Source organism: Bubalus kerabau, chromosome 10 (genome assembly GCF_029407905.1).
Source record: "Bubalus kerabau isolate K-KA32 ecotype Philippines breed swamp buffalo chromosome 10, PCC_UOA_SB_1v2, whole genome shotgun sequence".
Taxonomy (NCBI): domain Eukaryota; kingdom Metazoa; phylum Chordata; class Mammalia; order Artiodactyla; family Bovidae; genus Bubalus; species Bubalus kerabau.
In genome coordinates this window covers 42,481,691-42,500,445 of record NC_073633.1, presented here as the reverse complement: position 1 = coordinate 42,500,445, position 18,755 = coordinate 42,481,691, and the positions used below count along the sequence as shown (strand labels likewise).

The following is an 18,755-nucleotide window of genomic DNA, read 5'->3' as shown; positions in this document are numbered from 1 at the left end:
CAGTTGCTCAGTCGTGACCGACTCTTTGTGACCCCATGAATTGCAGCACGCCAGGCCTCCCTGTCCATCACCAACTCCCGGAGTTCACTCAGACTTACGTCCATCGAGTCAGTGATGCCATCCAGCCATCTCATCCTCTGTCATCCCCTTCTCCTCCTGCCCCCAATCCCTCCCAGCATCAGAGTCTTTTCCAATGAGTCAACTCTTCGCATGAGGTGGCCAAAGTACTGGAGTTTCAGCTTTAGCATCATTCCTTCCAAAGAAATCCCAGGGCTGATCTTCTTCAGAAGGGACTGGTTGGATCTCCTTGCAGTCCAAGGGACTCTCAAGAATCTTCTCCAACAGCACAGTTCAAAAGCATCAATTCTTCAGTGCTCAGCTTTCTTCACAGTCCAACTCTCACATCCATACATGACCACTGGAAAAACCATAGCCTTGACTAGACGAACCTTTGTTGGCAAAGTAATGTCTCTGCTTTTCAATATGCTATCTAGCTTACTCCTTTCTTCCAAGGAGTAAGCATCTTTTAATTTCATGGCTGCAGTCACTATCTGCAGTGATTTTGGAGCCCAACTAGAGGTTCATTTTTTTTTTTTACTAATTTAAAATTATTTTTAATTGTAGCTAAAAAAAGCACATAACATAAAATCTATCACCGTAACCATTTTTAAGTGCACAGTTCAGTAGAATTATGTATATTTACATTGTCATGCTGAGCTTCCCTGATGACTCAGAGGGTAAAGCATCTGCTTGCAATGTGGAAGACCTGGGTTCAAGCCCTGGGTCGGGAAGATCCCCTGGAGAAGGAAATGGCAACCCACTCCAGTACTCTTCCCTGGAAAATGGACAGAGAAGCCCGGTAGGCTACAGTCCATGGGGTCACAAAGAGTTGGACACAACTGAGCGACTTCACTTTACTTTACTTTACATTGTCGTGCAGATTTCAGAGCCTTTCCTCTTGTGAAACTAAAACTCTATACCTATTAAACATCAACCCATTTCCTCTCCCCCTGCCCTGGCACCATACTACTTTCTGTTCCTATGAATTTGACACACTCATTACCTCCTGTAAGAAAATGGTTATACTGAGAATGCCATCCATCTGCCTTCTCTGTGATCCATTGAGCATCATGTGGAGTTTTGCATCTTTTCAATGTGATGATCTCAAGCAGAGATAGCATAGACCAGAAATGTGGATTTTTCTCTTTAGAATAATTTTCAGGAAAAAATAAAAAGAAGTTGCCCTCCTCTTGCCTTTCCTAAGAGGATGAAAGAAATTATGTCACCTTGTTCTCCAACTGACTCGTTAGGGGAGCTGCCACTGGCCTTGGTTTGGCCTGGCTTCGTGACTGATGAGAAAGGAGCCGCTGACTTTCACCCAGTCCTCTCAGGGAAACAGTAGAAATGGAGTCCGGTCATTCAGAGCAAAGCTAAGATGCATCCTTTTTGTGCAGGAGATTTCTCTTAGCGGCACTGAGACAAGCAGTTTTTTGTTTTCTTTTTTTTTTGTATATCACAGTACAGGATCCTGGCTTGGTATTTGACTAGTGGACCATTTGGAGATCCATGTGCAGCTTAGAAATGAGAAGCTGAAATGTCTATAATCTAAAGCCTTAGAGAGAACCTCAACTCAACATGTTCTCTCTCACGCAGAGCACCAGCCTCCCTACATCATTGCAGTGTTGCCTCGATATGTGGAAATCCGAACATTTGAGCCGAGGCTTCTGGTCCAGAGCATTGAACTGCAAAGACCCCGTTTCATTACTTCGGGCGGGTAAGGAATTCCTTTCTTTACTGTAGCTACCATCTTGTTCCAAAATTTTAAAGTCATCTGGGTCATCATAAAGCTGGCCCTCTCTTGCTAATCATCTTACCCCTGTCTCCAGATCAAACATTATCTATGTGGCCAGTAATCACTTTGTCTGGAGACTCATTCCAGTCCCCATGGCGACCCAAATCCAACAGCTTCTCCAGGACAAGCAGTTTGAATTGGCTCTGCAGCTTGCAGTAAGTCTTTGTTTCTGAGATTTGGGTGTGAGTTTGCCTTCCTCATCACTCTTCAAGGCAGGTGATTTTGGTTTAGATGTTCATGTTTTGCTTGGATTGGTGGAATAAGCACAGAACTGAAAGTCAAAGGGCTTGGATTCAGGATCAGACCCTGCCATAAAAGTATCTATGTTATGTAACTCGAAGTAATCTCACTGTCTCTATTAAATGTAGAATGAATGCCAATTATACTAATAGTATTTCATAGAATTAATAGGACAGTGAAATAATTGAACAGATATGGTATGGCCTTGAAAAATTAAAGACAAACAGCAAAATAACAATCGTAACTGTCAAGGTTACAGTTTGGTTGAATGCAACAGCTCCAAAGCCTCCCAGAGTCCCTTTCACAAGTAGGCTCCTGGGCTTGGATAAGCAGGCCTTCCTTAGGGACTGAACCCACCTCAGGTTGCTGCCTTCGGCAGGGCCCCAGTCTTCAGGCTGTCACTCTGCTTGAATGTTCACATGGGACGCTACTCACGCTCTTGGCTGAGTAGTGACCGTGCTCTTGTTTCAGTGGTGCTCTTATTGCCAACATGCTTCTTGAAGATTGACTTTCAAGTCTTGCCTTATTCTTTAAAACATCCCTAGTGGTGATTATTGTCATCTCGAAAGAGTGGATTTGAATTTATTGAAACAACTGAAAGTCATCTTGAGCCTCACTTAGTCATTAATACCAGACAGTGCTAATTTACTAAGAGAAGCAATTGTTATGAAGGTAATAATAGGAAAACTCAGTTTTTAGAGTATCTTATAAATTATTTCTGAAAGGGAAACAGTGATCATAAATTTTGGAATACAATGATTATAATCATATGTGGTGGATACTTTTGAAGAGGAACTTTTATTTTGGGTGTATAAGTTCTAGACTGAAAACAAAAATCCAGTCTTAATTACTTAGACACATTTACTATCCCATAGATTGTTTCTTTCTTGCCCCATTTAATTTTAGCATCTTACTGTTTTTTTCCCCACTCATTTATTGCCCTAAATTATTTTTCATTTTTAAAATAATGAATACCCATAAACCCACCACCTAACCCCCCCCAAAATAACTTGTGTAACTGGTACATCCCTCCCCATCCCATCCCTCTGCCTATGCTCCAGACACAGCCATTATCCTAACTTTTGTGTTTTGTTGTTGTTCTATCACTAAGTCATGTCCGACTCTTTGAGACCTCATGAATTGCAGCACGCCAGGCTTCCCTGTCCTTCACCATCTCCCTGAGTTGGCTCAAATTCATGTCCCTTGAGTCAGTGATGCCATTCAAGCATCTCATCCTGTCGTCCCCTTCTCCTCCTGCCCTCAGTCTTGCCCAGCATCAGGGTCTTTTCCAATGAGTTGGCTCTTCGCATCAGGTGGCCAGAGTATTGGCGCTTCAGCTTCAACACCAGTCCTTCCAATGAATATTCAGGCTTGGTTTCCTTTAGGATTGACTGATCTCCTTGCTGTCCAAGGAACCCTCAAGAATCTTCTCCAGCACCACAGTTCTAAAGTGTCAATTCTTGGGTGCTCAACCTTCTTTATGGTACAACTCTCACATCCATACATGACTAATGGAGAAGGGAATAGCAAACCGCTTCAGTATTCTTGCCTTGAAAACCCCATGAACAGTATGAAAAGGCAAAAAGATATGACACTGAAAGATGAACCCCCCCAGGTCAGTAGATGTCCAATATACTACTGAGGAAGAGCAGAGAAATTGCTCCAGAAAGAATGAAGAGGCTGAGCCAAAGCGGAAATGATGCCCAGTTGTGGTTATATCTCTTGGTGAAAGTTAAGTCCAGTCCTGTAAAGAACAGTATTGCATAGGAACCTGGAATGTTAGGTCCATAAATCAAAGTAAATTAGATGTGGTCAAACAGGAAATGGCAATAGTGAACATCAACATTTTAGGAATCAGTGAACTAAAATGGACAGGAATGTTAGTCGCTCAGTTGTGTCCAACAACGGGAATGTGTGAATTTAATTCAGATGACCACTATATCTACTACTGTGGGCAAGAATCCCTTAGAAGGAATGGAGTAGCCCTCATAGTCAACAAAAGAATCTGACATACAGTACTTGATTGCAGTCCCAAAAATGACAGAATGATCTCGGTTCGTTTCCAAAGCAAACCATTCAACATCACAGTAATCCAAGTCTGTGCCCCAACCACTAATGCCAAAGAAGATGAAATTGAACGGTTCTGTGAAGACCTATAAGACCTCCTAGAATTAATATCAAAAAAGATGTCCTTTTCATCATAGGGGACTGGAATGCAAAGGTAGGAAGTCAAGAGATACCTGGAGTAACAGACCAGTTTGGCCTTGGAGTATAAAGTGAAGCAGGGCAAAGGCTAACAGAGTTTTGCCAAGAGAATGCAAAATGGTCATATGAAACATCCTCTTTCAACAACACAAGCGATAACTCTACACATGGACATCACCAGATGGTCCATACCAAAATCAGATTGATTATATTCTTTGCAGCCAAAGATGGAGAAGCTCCATACAGTCAGCAAAAACAAGACCTGGGGCTAACTGTGGCTCAGATCATCAGCTCCTTATTGCAAAATTCAGGCTCAAATTGAAGAAAGTAGGGAAAACCACTAGGCCATTTAGGTATGACCTAAATCAAATTCCTTATGATTATACAGTGGAGGTGATGAATAGATTTAAGGGACTAGATCTGGTAGACTAAGAGTGCCTGAAGAACTATGGATGGGGATTCATAACATTGTACAGGAGGTGGTAACCAAAACCATTCCCAAGAAAAAGAAATGCAAGAAGGCAAAGTGGTTGTCTCAGAAAGCCTTATGAGTAGCTGAGAAAAGAACAGAAGCAAAGGCAAAGGAGAAAGGGAAAGGTATACCCAACAGAATGCAGAGATCCAGAGAATAGCAAGGAGAGAGAAGAAAGTCTTCTTAAGTGAACCTTTGTGTTTATCATGCCCTTAAATTTTTTTTGGATAGTATTTTACAAATATTTGTGTGCTTGAGTATGTGTCTAGTTTTTGAGCTTTATGAAAAGGGTATTATGTAGCACATGGCTTTTTTAGCATCCGTTTTTCTTAACAGGAATGTCTTCTCAGTGTTCTTTCTGCTGCTGGTTGTCTGTTTCATCTTCGGATGAAACAGAGAAGAAGAAAGTGGGTTTCCTTTTTTCCCTTCTCTTCTCTAGGCCTGTACTTACTAGGTGTTCTGCTCTATGACAAAAGAAGGTTGCTTGATATCATCTTGGCTCTTGAGGAACCTTTCATTTAAATTAATCAGAGGACATACACGAAACTTTCAGAGGGCAGTTACATACTGAACTTTGCTATTAGGCCAGAAAAAGAATCCTAAGGTTGGACTCTTTAAAGATAGGTCAGACCAGGAGCTTGAAACAGGGAGAGTTACAGAGCCTGGGGAAGTTAGAAGTGAAAACAAGTGTGGAAACGAGTATTTCCAGGACACTTGGAGCCCATTCTGACTGGCATGGGAATAACCTAGGTAAGGAGACTGTGCCAGGCTTTGAGAGCCTTTAAAGCACCAAGCAGAAGAGCTTAGCCCAAGCACAGCCACGTGCTGATGATGGCCTGGGTTAGGGTGACAGCAACAGGAGAGGAAAAGAAAGGAAGGGAAAGCGTGGAGAGACATTTTGAAGGAAGAAGTTAAATGTGGTAAAGATTGGCTAAGAAGGATATAAGAGGCTAAGAAGGATAGAAGAGGGGGAAGGTTAAAGGAAGAAACAGAGATATTTGGCTTATACTGTGAACAGGACTGTGAACATCATGCCAGCTATGGTAAACATCTTCTGTCCTGTGAGCACGCCATGCTCTCTGTCATTTTAGGGTCTTGCACATGTGCTGTCCTCTTGGCCTCAGATGCCCTCCCCTCCCCATCTGTCACCTGCCACCCTCACCTGGCCAGCTCCAGCTCGTCCTTTGTGTCTCAGCTTACATTCCTCCTGGGAACCTTCCTGAACCCACTGTTCACACTGGGCTGACCTGAACACCCCACCCATGTGGTTCTATCGTCACTCACTCTGCTTTGTTCTGATTTTTTTTCTCTAAACCCTAAACTTTATTCAGATTTCACTAAGTTTTCCCATTAATTGTCCCTTTTTCTGTTCCAGGTTCAAATCCAGAAATCACAGGGATTTAGGTGTCACACATTCTTAGTGTCCTCTGACCTGTGGAAATTTCTTAGTTTTCCCTTGTTTTTCATGATCCTGACAGTTTTCAGGAGTACTGGTCAGGTATTTTGTAGAAGTCCTAATATGTTTTCATTGCATAGTTACTTATGATTAGACTGTAAGGGCAATCTGTGGGTCAGAGCCACGTGACTGCTTTGTACCCTCTGGCATATACATGTTCCAGCATATTGTCTGATACCTGGTAGATACTAAAAAAATATTGGTTGAGTGAGTGAGCGCCTCCCTATTCTACTCTCTTTTTAGGAAATGAAAGATGATTCCGACAGTGAAAAGCAGCAACAGATCCATCACATCAAGAACTTGTATGCCTTCAACCTCTTCTGCCAGAAGCGTTTCGATGAGTCCATGCAGGTCTTTGCTAAACTTGGCACAGGTAACAAGCGGGTATGGCCTTGGGATGAGGAACTACACTCAGGGAGGGGAAACTGGAAAGAATGGGGAGAAATGATATCAGACTTCCGAGAATGCGGAAAGTTAACCTCATCTAGATTGATCTTTGTACTTAACAGGATCCTGTGGGTGGCCATGTGACTATATATTTACAGCCCTGATCTTATGACTCTGGTTTCATTCACATACACAGACTTCCAGTTTTCCAGGATGCTTTGCCCTTGCCATTAGAGGAAGGCAACAGAAAGTCATTGGAGACAACAGACGTGTATTTTGTCATCTAGTAATCAGATTATTGACTGCAGTTCTAGACAGAAGTCACTGACCTGAGCTTAGTAGGATACAACAGTAGGTTTTTTTTTTTGGCTATGCTGGGTCTTTGTTGTGGTGTGCGGGCTTCTTCTAGTTGCAGCACACCGGCTTCTCTAGGGCTGCTTGAATGTCCTTATGCAGAGTGACTGGCTTTTCCTGGAGTTGGTGATCCAAGAGACCTAGCCGGAAGCCTTAGTGCCTTTTAGGGTGATCACTTCTCCCCATGTTCTGTTGATTTACAAGGGCTTTCCAAGTTAGGGCAAGGGAACACACAGCCCACCTCATGGTGGAGGAGTATCAACATTACGTAACAGAAGCATGTCAGATTGGGTATATGTTGGTGTGTGCCATACTGCTTGTCATCCTTAAATCTGTTTCTCAAGATCAAAGGAATCTGATTGGCCAGGATTAGATTTTCCCCTTATTTATATTCTCTTATCATCATGTCTGTTGCCCATTAATCAAATGAAATCCTATGTTTTTTTAAACCAATCTGTGTGAATTAATTTTATATAATCAACCTATTATCTTCTGCCATATATGCTACCAGTGTATTCCATAGCCTATTGCCTGGTGTTTTTGTTTTACTAATATTCCTTTACACACACACACACACACACACACACACACACACACTTCTTATTCTTTAAGTCTAGTGATCTTTTCAACTTCACTGTCTTACCAGGTTTTCCTTTTACTTCTTTACTTTTAGTGAGTTAATGAATTTTCATTTTTAATTCTATATATGTCTTAGAATAGCATCATGCAATCATTATAATGTTTTAGTGTTCAAAATATATGTGTGTAGCTTGAGTTTTTATGAACTTAAGAGTCATTTAAAAAAAAAGTCAATCTGGAACTTATTTTGCTGTAGTGATAGTCTCGTTTTAGTTTATCTTTAAATTGCTGTGCTTCTATCTGGGGAATCATGTTCACCTTCCATGTAGATCCTACCCATGTGATGGGCCTGTACCCAGACCTGCTGCCCACAGACTACAGGAAGCAGCTGCAGTATCCTAACCCACTGCCTGTGCTGTCTGGGGCTGAGCTGGAGAAGGCTCACTTAGCTCTGATTGACTACCTGACGCAGGTAGGTGTGATCCCAAAGCATAGGGAAGAGTTTACCTGGGAGTTTCAGTACCTGCTTCTCTATGGCAGGGACGGGGGAGGCTTCTGTAATGCCACAGATGTTCCAGAAGTGAACACTGTAGAAGTCTGAGGGGGGCACATTTTTTCTGTTTCACCTCCTTGCTTAATTGTAGAATGCAGATTTTGCTAAGTCACTTCAGTCTTTGCAGCCCCAAGGACTGTAGCCCGCCAGGCTCCTCTGTCCATGGAATTCTCCAGGCAAGAATACTGGACTGGGTTGCCATTTCTCCCTCCACAGATATTTCCAGCCCAGGGATGGAACCCGTGTCTCTTAGGTCTCCTGTATTGGCTATTGGGTTATAACAATAGAATAGAGCTCTTTTTTTGCCAAATCCTGGTACCAGGAAGCATACTCAGTTCCTGGTAGATTCACACTAAGCTCTTATAGGAACTAAAAAGAGAAAAGTTTAATTGATTGAAAAGAATAAGCATTTTAAAGAAACTTTTGGGGAACAGTTATACTTTTGGGAAAAAAATACCTGCTCTATGCAGAAAACTTGGAAAACACAGAAAAGTATAAAATAAAAATTAAAAAATCGCTTATTGCTCTACCACCCAGAGAATAGTAACCAACATTTTAGTGTTGTCCTTTCAGAGTTTTATATGTACTTGTGAATAATTTTTGTTTATTTATTTATCGGATTTTTTAAATTGCAAATGGATATCAAGATATATACTGTTTTATAGCTTACTTTTAAAGCATTTAGTCATATATTAGGAAAGTCCTTCCCTGTCATTAAGTATTCTTCTATAACATGTTTTTTTAGAGGGAGTATTTAGACTTAAATTATTTTCACTTTACTGTTACAGGCAGATAAGTGAAATTTTCAGATCAGCACTAAAACTAATATCTCCATTGAAGTCTCTGAACCCTAAATTTCCGTGCTTAAGGCTGTTATTTCTTTCCTGTGTACCCATTCAGAGTCAGTTGTTCAGTTGCTAAGTCATGTCCTACTCTTTGCAACCGTGTGGACTGCAGCATGCCAGGCTTCCCTGTCCTTCACTATCTCCTGGAGTTTGCTCAGATTCATGTCCACTGAGTTGGTAATGCTATCTAACCATGTCATGCTTTCTGACTCAGAGTCAGAGAACTTATTAAAATTTTTTCCCATAAGTGTTCTGCAGACTTGTAAGGGGTGTCCTGGAGGGGCATAAGTATTGCTAGGAAAATTGTAAGCCAGCTACCCACCACCTGCTTCTGGGTCAGTGGGTGTCCCACAGGTCCACTCAGGCATCTGTCGTCTTGGCACTTGCTTGACATTGGGCTCCATGGTTGGCTGGCAGCCTGCAAAGAGCACACCAGCTTGCCTCTGTCTGCACACTGCACAGTCCATGAGCCAAGTGAAAAAGGTTCCTGGGGCAGAAAGTGTCCCAAGCATGTAGCATCACAGAAGACCCTCTTATTTCCAATATCTTAGCTTTAGAAACCCAAGCACAGTCTTCCCTGACCTTCTCCACTGAGTTTGGAATGTGTGGAGGTAACTGACACCAGCCTTGTGCCAGAGAGATGGTAGAACAAATAAGACCATGGGCATTCCAGACACAAAATAGTACAAATTGAATGATTCCATTTATATGCAGTTCTAGAAAGCATGCATTCTCAGTCGCTAAGTCAGTCTGACTCTTTGCCATCCCATGGACTGTAGCTCACCAAGTTCCTCTGCTCATGGGATTTTCCAGGCAAGAATACTGGAGTGAGCCCTCCTCCAGGGGATCTTCCCAACCCAGGGATCAAACCTGTGTCTCCTGCATTGGCAGGTGGATTCTCTACCACTGAGCCATGTGGAAAGCCCATTTGAAGTTCTAAAATAGAGAGTAATCATTAGTGATAGAAATCAGATCAGTTGTGTAGGGAGTGGGTGAGATTCTTTGGGAGGAGCACAAGGGAACTTTAAAGGGTAGTAGAAATGTTTTGTTCCTTGATTGGGGTGGTGGCTACATGCATGTATATATCTGTCAAAGTGCATCTGATAGTATACTTTTCAGGGGTACATTTTTTGTATATAACTCATACCTCAATAAAGTTGATTAAAAAAAAATAAAAATAAGCCCTTTGGAATCCGACCCTAATTTGAAGTTAGCCTCTGTTACTAATGAGGTACCTAACATCTGTGCCTTGGGTTCTTCACTTATAAAATGGGGCTAATAATACCTGTATTTGTTTTAGATTTAAGATAGGATAAATCTATAAACTGCATGACACAGTGCCTGGTGTGTAGTAAATAGTAGATCATTGTTACTGTATCTGGTGATTTGGTAGGCATCTTATTTTTGATCCCTGATAAATGCCAATGTGGGATCAGGGTGGATAGGTGTGAGCTGATTTGAAGGTATTTTGAAGTGCCTGATAGCACAGATGATAAAGGAAGTTTTAAGCCTGGCCTTGACCCTGCATTTTTGCCCTTGGCAGAAACGCAGCCAATTGGTAAAGAAGCTGAATGACTCCGATCACCAGTCTAGCACCTCCCCTCTCATGGAAGGGACTCCTACCATCAAATCCAAGAAAAAGCTGCTGCAGATCATTGACACCACCCTGCTCAAGTGCTACCTTCACGTGAGTTTTCCCAGCACTCGGCTCCCTGCCATCCTCCCTTTTCCCTAGCCCGGGGTCCCTGCCACTAGTAAGAGTGAAGTATTTGTTCTTAGGAACCACCTACTCTTGACCTGACATCTGTGAGCTTCTTAGAATTGAGGGGTTAAGATGAGTTGTTGACCCAGAACGGCTGGTCTTCTCTGCCAAGACTGGGGTTGATGCTACAAGGTGAATAGGGACAGTTCCCCAAAGAAAATTTCCCTTCTTTCCCCTCTTCCCCCTCCCCCACCCCCACCCTCTTACAAAATGTTGTGTGAGAGAGCATAAAGGCTATGAAAGCTCCTACCTGTAGTCCTGGAAAGGGTTGTTTGCTCTTTCTTGCTTGTGTAGCATGCCTGGTGTTTCAGCCTGAAGCAGGCCTGGGCTGAGGGAGGAAGGGCCTCCCCAGGAAGTAGTTCCTGCTGAAGTCCTGCCTCTCCTGCAGACGAACGTGGCCCTGGTGGCCCCCTTGCTGCGTCTGGAGAACAATCACTGCCACATCGAAGAGAGCGAGCACGTGCTGAAGAAGGCTCACAAGTACAGTGAGCTGATCATCCTGTATGAGAAGAAGGGGCTCCACGAGAAAGGTGACCGGGGCAGGGGTCATCCGTGATTAGAGGGTCTCTTGTATTTTGTCTGGGGGAAGCCTACTGAGGTGTGTTTGTTGTTACCGAATCCCATCCAGCTGCTCACTGCTTGAAAATCAATACACGAGAGAGAGGCAAATGTTACAAAGAAAAGTTGCTTTTAATGAGAATGCTGGCAATCTGGGGAGATGGTGGACCCAGAGTGCCCCAAAAACCACATGTGAAGATTTTCAAAGCTCAGCCATGAAAGCTTTTAAAAGGAAAAAGGGATATAATCAGTTACTCACTGGGATAGGGAGTCAGAGTCCCCCCATCCCGCACTGTGTGTGGGCTTGTCTATAAGATTCTTATGTTTCTCTTTAGCTACCATCTTGTTCACAGGATTACTGAAGGGGAAGCTAGGGAGGAGATCTGGTCATCTGTTTTTACTTAGTCTTTATTTCTACTTCTTTGAAAGAAACAAGTTATGTAAAGTACTTTGTGATCACAAGATTTGAAAGGTGGGCAAGGGCTGGAGATGAGTAAGCGTATAGGTGCTTGGTTTAACATTAGTGACAAGACAAAGGGGCCTGCTGCAAAGACCTCTTTCCTGCTGAAAGCTGCATGCAGTGTGATGATTCTCCAAGGAGGTATACCTTCTGGAAGGGGCTCATGACCTTATTCTTGGGCTTCATGGCCAGCTCTGCAGGTGCTGGTGGACCAGTCCAAAAAAGCAAATTCCCCTCTGAAAGGCCATGAGCGGACAGTACAGTACCTGCAACATCTGGGTGAGTCCAGCTCGTGGAAGGGGCAAGGGGAGGGGATTGTGTTCAAGGGAACCTGACTTCTCTCCCTTCCTGATTCTGGCTGGTCAGTCCCCTCCCTTCCTTGTGTTCACCCAGCTGGATTCCTCCGGGGGTGAAAGTCCCCCCAGTGGTGGAACCACAACAGCCCCTTGGTGTGTAGCCAGTCTGGTAGGTCCAAGCATCTCTGAGTGACTGGACAGAGCTAACTTCTCTGGATGATAAATCCTGGGCAACCTGGGTACCTGCCTTCCTGGTCCTGTGGGCAGAGTGGGTGGACTTCACCTGCTGACAAGTCTTCCTTTTCCCTCTAGGCACAGAAAATCTGCATTTAATTTTTTCCTACTCAGTGTGGGTGCTGAGAGACTTTCCAGAGGATGGTCTGAAGGTAGATCATGGAGCCCCTTGGATTTATTGGGTACCACGGTTGGTTCTGACTTTATTTTAGACAGTTGTGGGTGGAGGGCTAGGAAGGGTTTGTGCAGTTCTCTGGTGTTTCCAGGACTGGGACACATGGGACAGCAGTGGAGTGCAGTAGAAAGAGCCTGGTGCGGACGCCAGGAGACCTAGTCTGCCCCACACCGACTGGCCACAGATGCCCTTCCCGCCTTAGTGTCTGTCCATGTGACCCTACGCTTGTGTGCATGTGTGTTTGGAAGGATTGCCATCAGGTGGTTCTGCTGCTGGAACTCAGGTTTTATTCCAACAGATATTTACTGAGGACCTCCCAGAGGTGGAGTCTCTGCCACGAGACCGAGTGCTGGGCTTCTTAGTGGAGAATTTTAAGGGTCTGGCTATTCCTTATCTGGTAAGATATTTTTTGATCTGAACTAAAAAGTTTCGATCAAACCCAGGATCTATGACTACAAGAGACAGTGATTAGCCAGTTCAGATTAGGGTTTGTGTCCCTTGGGGATTGGAAGGACTGTAAAGAAGAGGGTTCTTTTAGTCTCCTCTGAAGACAGCCCAGTAGACCAAGCTGGAGATGGCACTTTTTGATGCTACCTTCTAAACCTAGGTGACGTACAGAGAGAGAAAAGAGAAGTAGAGAAAATGTTGGAGAAAAACATACCAGAGCCACATTTGTACAGCCAGACTTGACTGTGACCACAGGATGACCAAATCAGTCCTAAGTACCAAAATGTAAATATTTAACCTTAATTACATGGGCTGATTTGGATGATTATGAGACAATTAATAAAGGAGCTTAGATTGGAAATTGAGATGCTAATTCCTGATATTGCTGGGTTGTAGAACTGTCCCATGGTAATCTTAATTAGGGGACAGTCTGGATGGGACCTTTTGGGCCTTAAAGATGTGAGGGAGCCTGGGCGAATGGGCTGGGCCGCGCCACGCCACAGCATGGAGGGCACCAGGCAGACCATTCTCGCCCCAGGAACATGTCATCCACGTTTGGGAGGAGACTGGCTCTCGGTTCCACAACTGCCTGATCCAGTTGTACTGCGAGAAGGTGCAAGGTCTGATGAAGGAGTATCTCCTGTCCTTCCCTGCAGGTACCAGTTTTCAGCACGCAGGGTGGCCCCAGGCCTTAGAGGTGAGCTGGGACCCGAGGGGGCCATGGGTGGGGTAGAGAAGCAGACTTTCTCTGCAGGCCCAGGTGGGCAGGAAGAGCCTCAGAGGCACCAAGGCAGCTAAGTGACCCCACAGGTGAGACTTGGGGGCTGGTGTCTGGATCTGGGCATCTCTGAGCCTCCCTGGGCATCACCTATGGAGGAGGGGGAGTAGATCTGTATGCAGAGTGTCAGCTGTGCTGAAAAGGAACAGATTTGTCTATCAGAGTGCTTCTCTAAGCAGCTTGGTGGGTTTTTTTTCCTAAGCTGATGTTTTGGGGCCATACAGAGACCATAAACTAAGAGAAGGCCAACTGGAAAGCATCACGGAGGCCCTTTCTAATCATGGTGGTGACATCATTGAACCCCATCCCCTTCGTTTTTTCTTGATGACACCACTCATTGCTGCCCAACAGCATCCTTTCACGTTGAGCATGGTTTCTTTCAAAGGCAAAGCTCCAGTCCCTGCTGGTGAGGAGGAAGGAGAGCTGGGAGAATACCGACGGAAGCTCCTTATGTTCCTGGAAATTTCCAGCTACTATGACCCAGGCCGGCTCATCTGTGATTTTCCTTTTGATGGTGGGTATCTTTAGCCACTTTAGCAAAAGATAATGCAAAATGGATCCTTCCCTTATACCAGTTCCCCAGCCCTCCCAAAAGTTGGGCCTGGGAAAAACCATGTGTTTCAGGCCTGTGCTCCTCTTCTGTCCTCTCTGAAGACTCACTTTTGAACCATGATTATGAGAAGTCTCTTTTGGGTGTGAACCACATGCTAATTGTTAGCCAGGTTTAAACCTGTTTGTTGCTGCAGTACATGTTCTTGGCCAAGTTCCTTGTTTAGCAATTTCTGTAATCTGGAATAATTTATCTGAAAAAGATATGTCTGGCTGATGTATAAGCTCCATGAGAGCAGAGACCAGGTGTCTGCTTCCCTTAGCTGAAGCGCCTGGCACATTGTAGGTGCTTATTATGCATTTAGCTGATCAAGTATTGTTCTCCCATTTATAAATGATCACAGGAAAAGATGAGGTAAAGTACCACCTAAAATAGTCCTCTTCCTCCTCAGTTTTAAAAATTTTAGTAATTTTCTCCTTGAAAAGAATCCCTGTCATTCCTCTAATAGCTTAGCCCCTGGCCTTGGGCTTGCCTGGTCATGGTGATGGTTTCTTCCACTCTTTCCCCCCCCACAGGCCTCTTGGAAGAACGTGCTCTCCTGCTGGGACGCATGGGGAAACATGAACAAGCTCTCTTCATCTACGTCCACGTCCTGAAAGACACGAGGATGGCTGAAGAGTACGTTGACCCTGCCATCCCACCTCCCAGGGGTGTAAAAGAGGCGCTGCAGAGAGATGAGAGGCTGAGAAAGCCGCCCCTGCACTTGCAGCTGAGGCGAGGTCACCTCGTGTGCTGGCCCCCGATTGTGCTGTCATTAGGCTGCTCACTCAGGCAGCGTCCATGCCCTCTCTCTGCATGTGAGCTTGTCTGATCACTCTCTCCCTTACAGGTACTGCCACAAGCATTATGACCAAAACAAAGATGGCAACAAAGACGTAAGTAGTCGGCCCCAGGGCGCACACAGGCATTGCGCTGCCCCTCTTAGCATAGCCAGCGCCCTCTGGTTTGGGCCACAGGTGACACTGGCAGGAATTGCTGACATAAGACAGGGCACGGGTTAGGGCACTGATGGATTTTGCGCACACGTGCTGAGAGAGCGGCAAGGTGACCGCAGTCTTGGTTTGCTCGGGGTGGTTCTGGCTTGGTCTGTTGTCATCCGTGTGATTATTTGTAGTGCCCCTGCCGCTTTACTCTTAAAACAGTCTCAACTTGTACAATAAATTTCCTGGTCAGCTTGTTGAGAAGGAACATCTGATGGTTCTTACAGTGTGCCCATGTGTGCTCTGCATAAATTCCGTGTGATCTGTCAATGTGTAGAGAGATTTTTGATGGCCATTGTTTGGCAGTGGTTGGGGGTGTGGGGTGGGGGGGATGGGGTTTGCTACCCGAATCTAGGAGGTAGAGGCCAGAGTTGCTGCTTATCGATGCACAGCACAGCCCAGAATGTTGAGAAACACTAGTGTGGCTCCAGTAGGAGATGCAGCATCTCATCTTGGGCTCATCTGCATCAGCTTATATATGGCAAGGTCTCAGCCTTCAAAGCCAAAGGAAATGAGGGGGTCTCTTGGAGTCATTTTGTTAACAGTATAATGCTAAACAATACAAGGCATTTGATATTTTTTTTCTCTCAGAAAGAACACAATCTTAACTTTTTAAATATTTTATTTCTATTTATTTGACTGCACCGGGTCTTAGTTGCTGCACTTGGATCTTTGATGGTCACCGCAGCATGCAGGATCTTTTGTTGTGGCTTATGAACTCTTAGTTGCAGCACGTGTGATCTAGTTCCCTGACCAGGGATCAAACTTGGGCCCTCTGCATTGGGAGTTTGGCGTCTTAGCCACTGGACCACCCAGGAGGTCCCACACAATCTTTAATTTTTGACATCTTCAGTCAACGGACTTTACAAAATTTATTAAAAGGTGAAAAATGCTGCGTTTTAAAGTTCCTCCAGACCAGCCCTCTTGCCTTTAGGTGTGGTCACGCTGAGGGTTTGGGGAGGGTTGCTGCCGGCCTGATGCGTGCATGGCTTGTTGTGTATGAGACAGGTGTATCTGTCCCTGCTCCGGATGTACCTGTCGCCCCCCAGCGTGCACTGCCTGGGGCCGATCAAGCTGGAACTGCTGGAGCCACAAGCCAACCTCCAGGCTGCCCTGCAGGTCCTGGAGCTGCACCACAGCAAGCTGGACACCACCAAGGTCAGCAGCTCTCCTCGCAGAGATGGAGGGCGCATGTGGGGAGCGTGGAACCACAGGAGGGGCTGGCAGGAGGGACGGGGGTTTGAGGGCTCCGCGACATCAGGCGTTTCCTCAGTCTCACTCCTGTCCCACCTCTCCCTGTTCCCGTCTCTCTTCCCGTCCCCAGGCCATCAATCTGCTGCCCGCGAACACTCAGATTAACGACATACGCATCTTTCTGGAAAAGGTCTTAGAAGAGAATGCACAGAAGAAACGGTTCAACCAAGTGCTCAAGAACCTTCTCCATGCAGAGTTCCTGAGGGTATGAGCCTTCCAGATGCGAGTGAAGGCTTGTACTTTTCAGTGTGAGGCCATTACCACGTCCCCTGAGACAGAGGCAGAGCTTGGTGCTTTTTAACTCGGTGGCTCAAACTGATCGGTAACCAGCTGGGCACGTAGCTATGGGTGTTTCAGTTAGGGAGCCCTTGTGGGCTGGGAGGTGAGGCAGTGCCGGCCCCTCCTCCTGCCTGCCAGACAGTGGGACCTCCCCCCAATCTCTCTGCTCCCAGGTCCAGGAAGAGCGCATCCTGCACCAGCAGGTGAAGTGCATCATCACAGAGGAGAAGGTGTGCATGGTGTGTAAGAAGAAGATTGGGAACAGGTGAGCCTCACCCATAGCTTGCTCAGGGTAGATTTCAGCCCCTTAACCCAAGAGGAAAGAGCAGCTGAGGGCTATCTGGGCCGCTTTTAGTACTTGAACCTCCAGAGGGCAGGCCATGTTTTCTGGTGTGTCTGTGGGGTGGGGTGCTTTGAGAATTTAAAGGCCTGAAATGTGTAGCATGGGGCTCTTGACTTCTTGCTCATAAAGGCCTTTCCCTCTGGCTGCTTAACAGTGACATGTACCACGGGGTGTGTGAGAGCTGTATGTGGCCAGGAGGTCCTTATCTTTTAAGGATACACCTCTGAAAGAAGAAAAAGGTCTTTCAACCTGCTGCCTCATGACCTGAGTAAAATCCTAAAGCAGCATCATTCTGTTTTAAGGCATGTACTCTAGTTAGTGCCCCTTCCTCCAAGGAAGAGTGATTTGTCCTTTTACTTCTATGGCTGGAAGAATGCTTCCCTTCAGAAAGACCCACTGCCCATTGTTAGAGTTAGCCCAAAATTTGTTCTGAAGGGCAGTTGGCACTCAGTAAACTGCTGCTGAGCCAGGCTGGTGCATTGCCCTGTCTGCCTGTGTATTACACACTGATGGCAGTAGGAAATATCCCCTGCTACTAGAGTATCATGCCAAGTGGAGGAAGTCAGAAAGAGAAAGACAAGTGCCACTTAAATGTGGAATCGAAAATCTGGCACAAATGAACTTATCTACAAGACAGAAATAGACCTACAGACATAGAGATCAGGCTTGTGGTTACCAGAGGGCGGTGGGGGAGGGAGTGAGATGGACTGGGAGTTTAGGGTTGGTAAATGCAAACTATTATATTTAGAATGGATAAACAAGGTCCTCGTGTATGGCATGGTGAGCTATATCCAGTTTCCTGGCATAAACCGTAATGGAAAAGAATATAAAAGAAGAAGGTGTATATGTGCATAGCTCAGTCACTTTGCTATACAGCAGAAATGGGTACATTGTAAATTAACTATATTTCAGTAAATTATTTTTTAATATAATAAATTAAAAAAAAAAAATCCCCATGCAATTGAATGGCATGGACCTCATCCTCTGTTTGGATATGTGACCGAGATGGTGGCCACACTGCTCTTTATGGTTAGAGTAGGTAGCTTCTGGGGTGGCTCCTGGTAAGGTGCCTTTTCCAGTAAGAACTTGTATTCTCTTAGAGGCAGTCCTCACTCCCTGGTCATTTTCCTTCCCTGCAGCGCATTTGCAAGATACCCCAATGGGGTGGTCGTGCATTACTTCTGCTCCAAAGAGGTCAACCCGGCTGACACCTGAGCCCAGCAGGCCGAGGACTGAGCAGCGGACAGCTCGGCTACCCCAGAGGGGAGAGCCTCGGCCTTGGGAATCGGGACTGCTACCACCACCGGGAGTCTCCCTGTTTGGACACTGGCTACCTTGAGCCCTGGAACATTTCTGAATTATTCAGACTTGTGTTCTGATGTTGCCAGATTTTTGATAGAAAAAGAAATTAGTTACACCTTTTATACCATTATGTTGCAGGCAATTTCAGAGAATTGGATACCTGCTTGGACAGGAAGAGATGGGAAGGGCACCATCCTGCGTTTGCATTCCAGTCACCCAAATATGGAAACTGTCAAGTGTCTGTAACCCTCCTGGGGGTTGTTTATTCAGTTTTCTGTTAGGATGTGCATAGGACTTCACAGGAGCCTTCAGCTTGGCTGCCTGGAGTCCCTTG

General features: G+C 45.2%; 1 protein-coding gene across 2 annotated transcripts in view; it reads left to right on the top strand.

Moving 5' to 3' along the window:
• The window catches only part of VPS39 (VPS39 subunit of HOPS complex), a 45,428-nt gene extending 26,832 nt beyond the window's left edge, over positions 1-18,596 (top strand). Inside the window, exons 9-25 of one of the 2 annotated variants that reach the window (XR_008699161.1) lie at positions 1,654-1,774; positions 1,887-2,007; positions 6,469-6,598; positions 7,875-8,017; positions 10,487-10,630; positions 11,094-11,235; positions 11,916-12,002; positions 12,332-12,405; positions 12,727-12,825; positions 13,414-13,531; positions 14,039-14,167; positions 14,779-14,881; positions 15,093-15,138; positions 16,252-16,401; positions 16,568-16,819; positions 16,950-17,041; positions 18,259-18,295. Coding sequence is in view for 1 of the 2 variants with exons in the window: in XM_055537471.1 (XP_055393446.1) it covers positions 1,654-1,774; positions 1,887-2,007; positions 6,469-6,598; positions 7,875-8,017; positions 10,487-10,630; positions 11,094-11,235; positions 11,916-12,002; positions 12,332-12,405; positions 12,727-12,825; positions 13,414-13,531; positions 14,039-14,167; positions 14,779-14,881; positions 15,093-15,138; positions 16,252-16,401; positions 16,568-16,702; positions 16,950-17,041; positions 18,259-18,334 (1,910 nt within the window). In the remaining variant the exon portion in view is untranslated. Of the gene's footprint in view, positions 1-1,653; positions 1,775-1,886; positions 2,008-6,468; positions 6,599-7,874; positions 8,018-10,486; positions 10,631-11,093; positions 11,236-11,915; positions 12,003-12,331; positions 12,406-12,726; positions 12,826-13,413; positions 13,532-14,038; positions 14,168-14,778; positions 14,882-15,092; positions 15,139-16,251; positions 16,402-16,567; positions 16,820-16,949; positions 17,042-18,258 lie in introns of both variants that reach the window. The other variant, XM_055537471.1, reaches the window with a different exon arrangement.
• Positions 18,597-18,755: the final 159 nt, after the last annotated feature.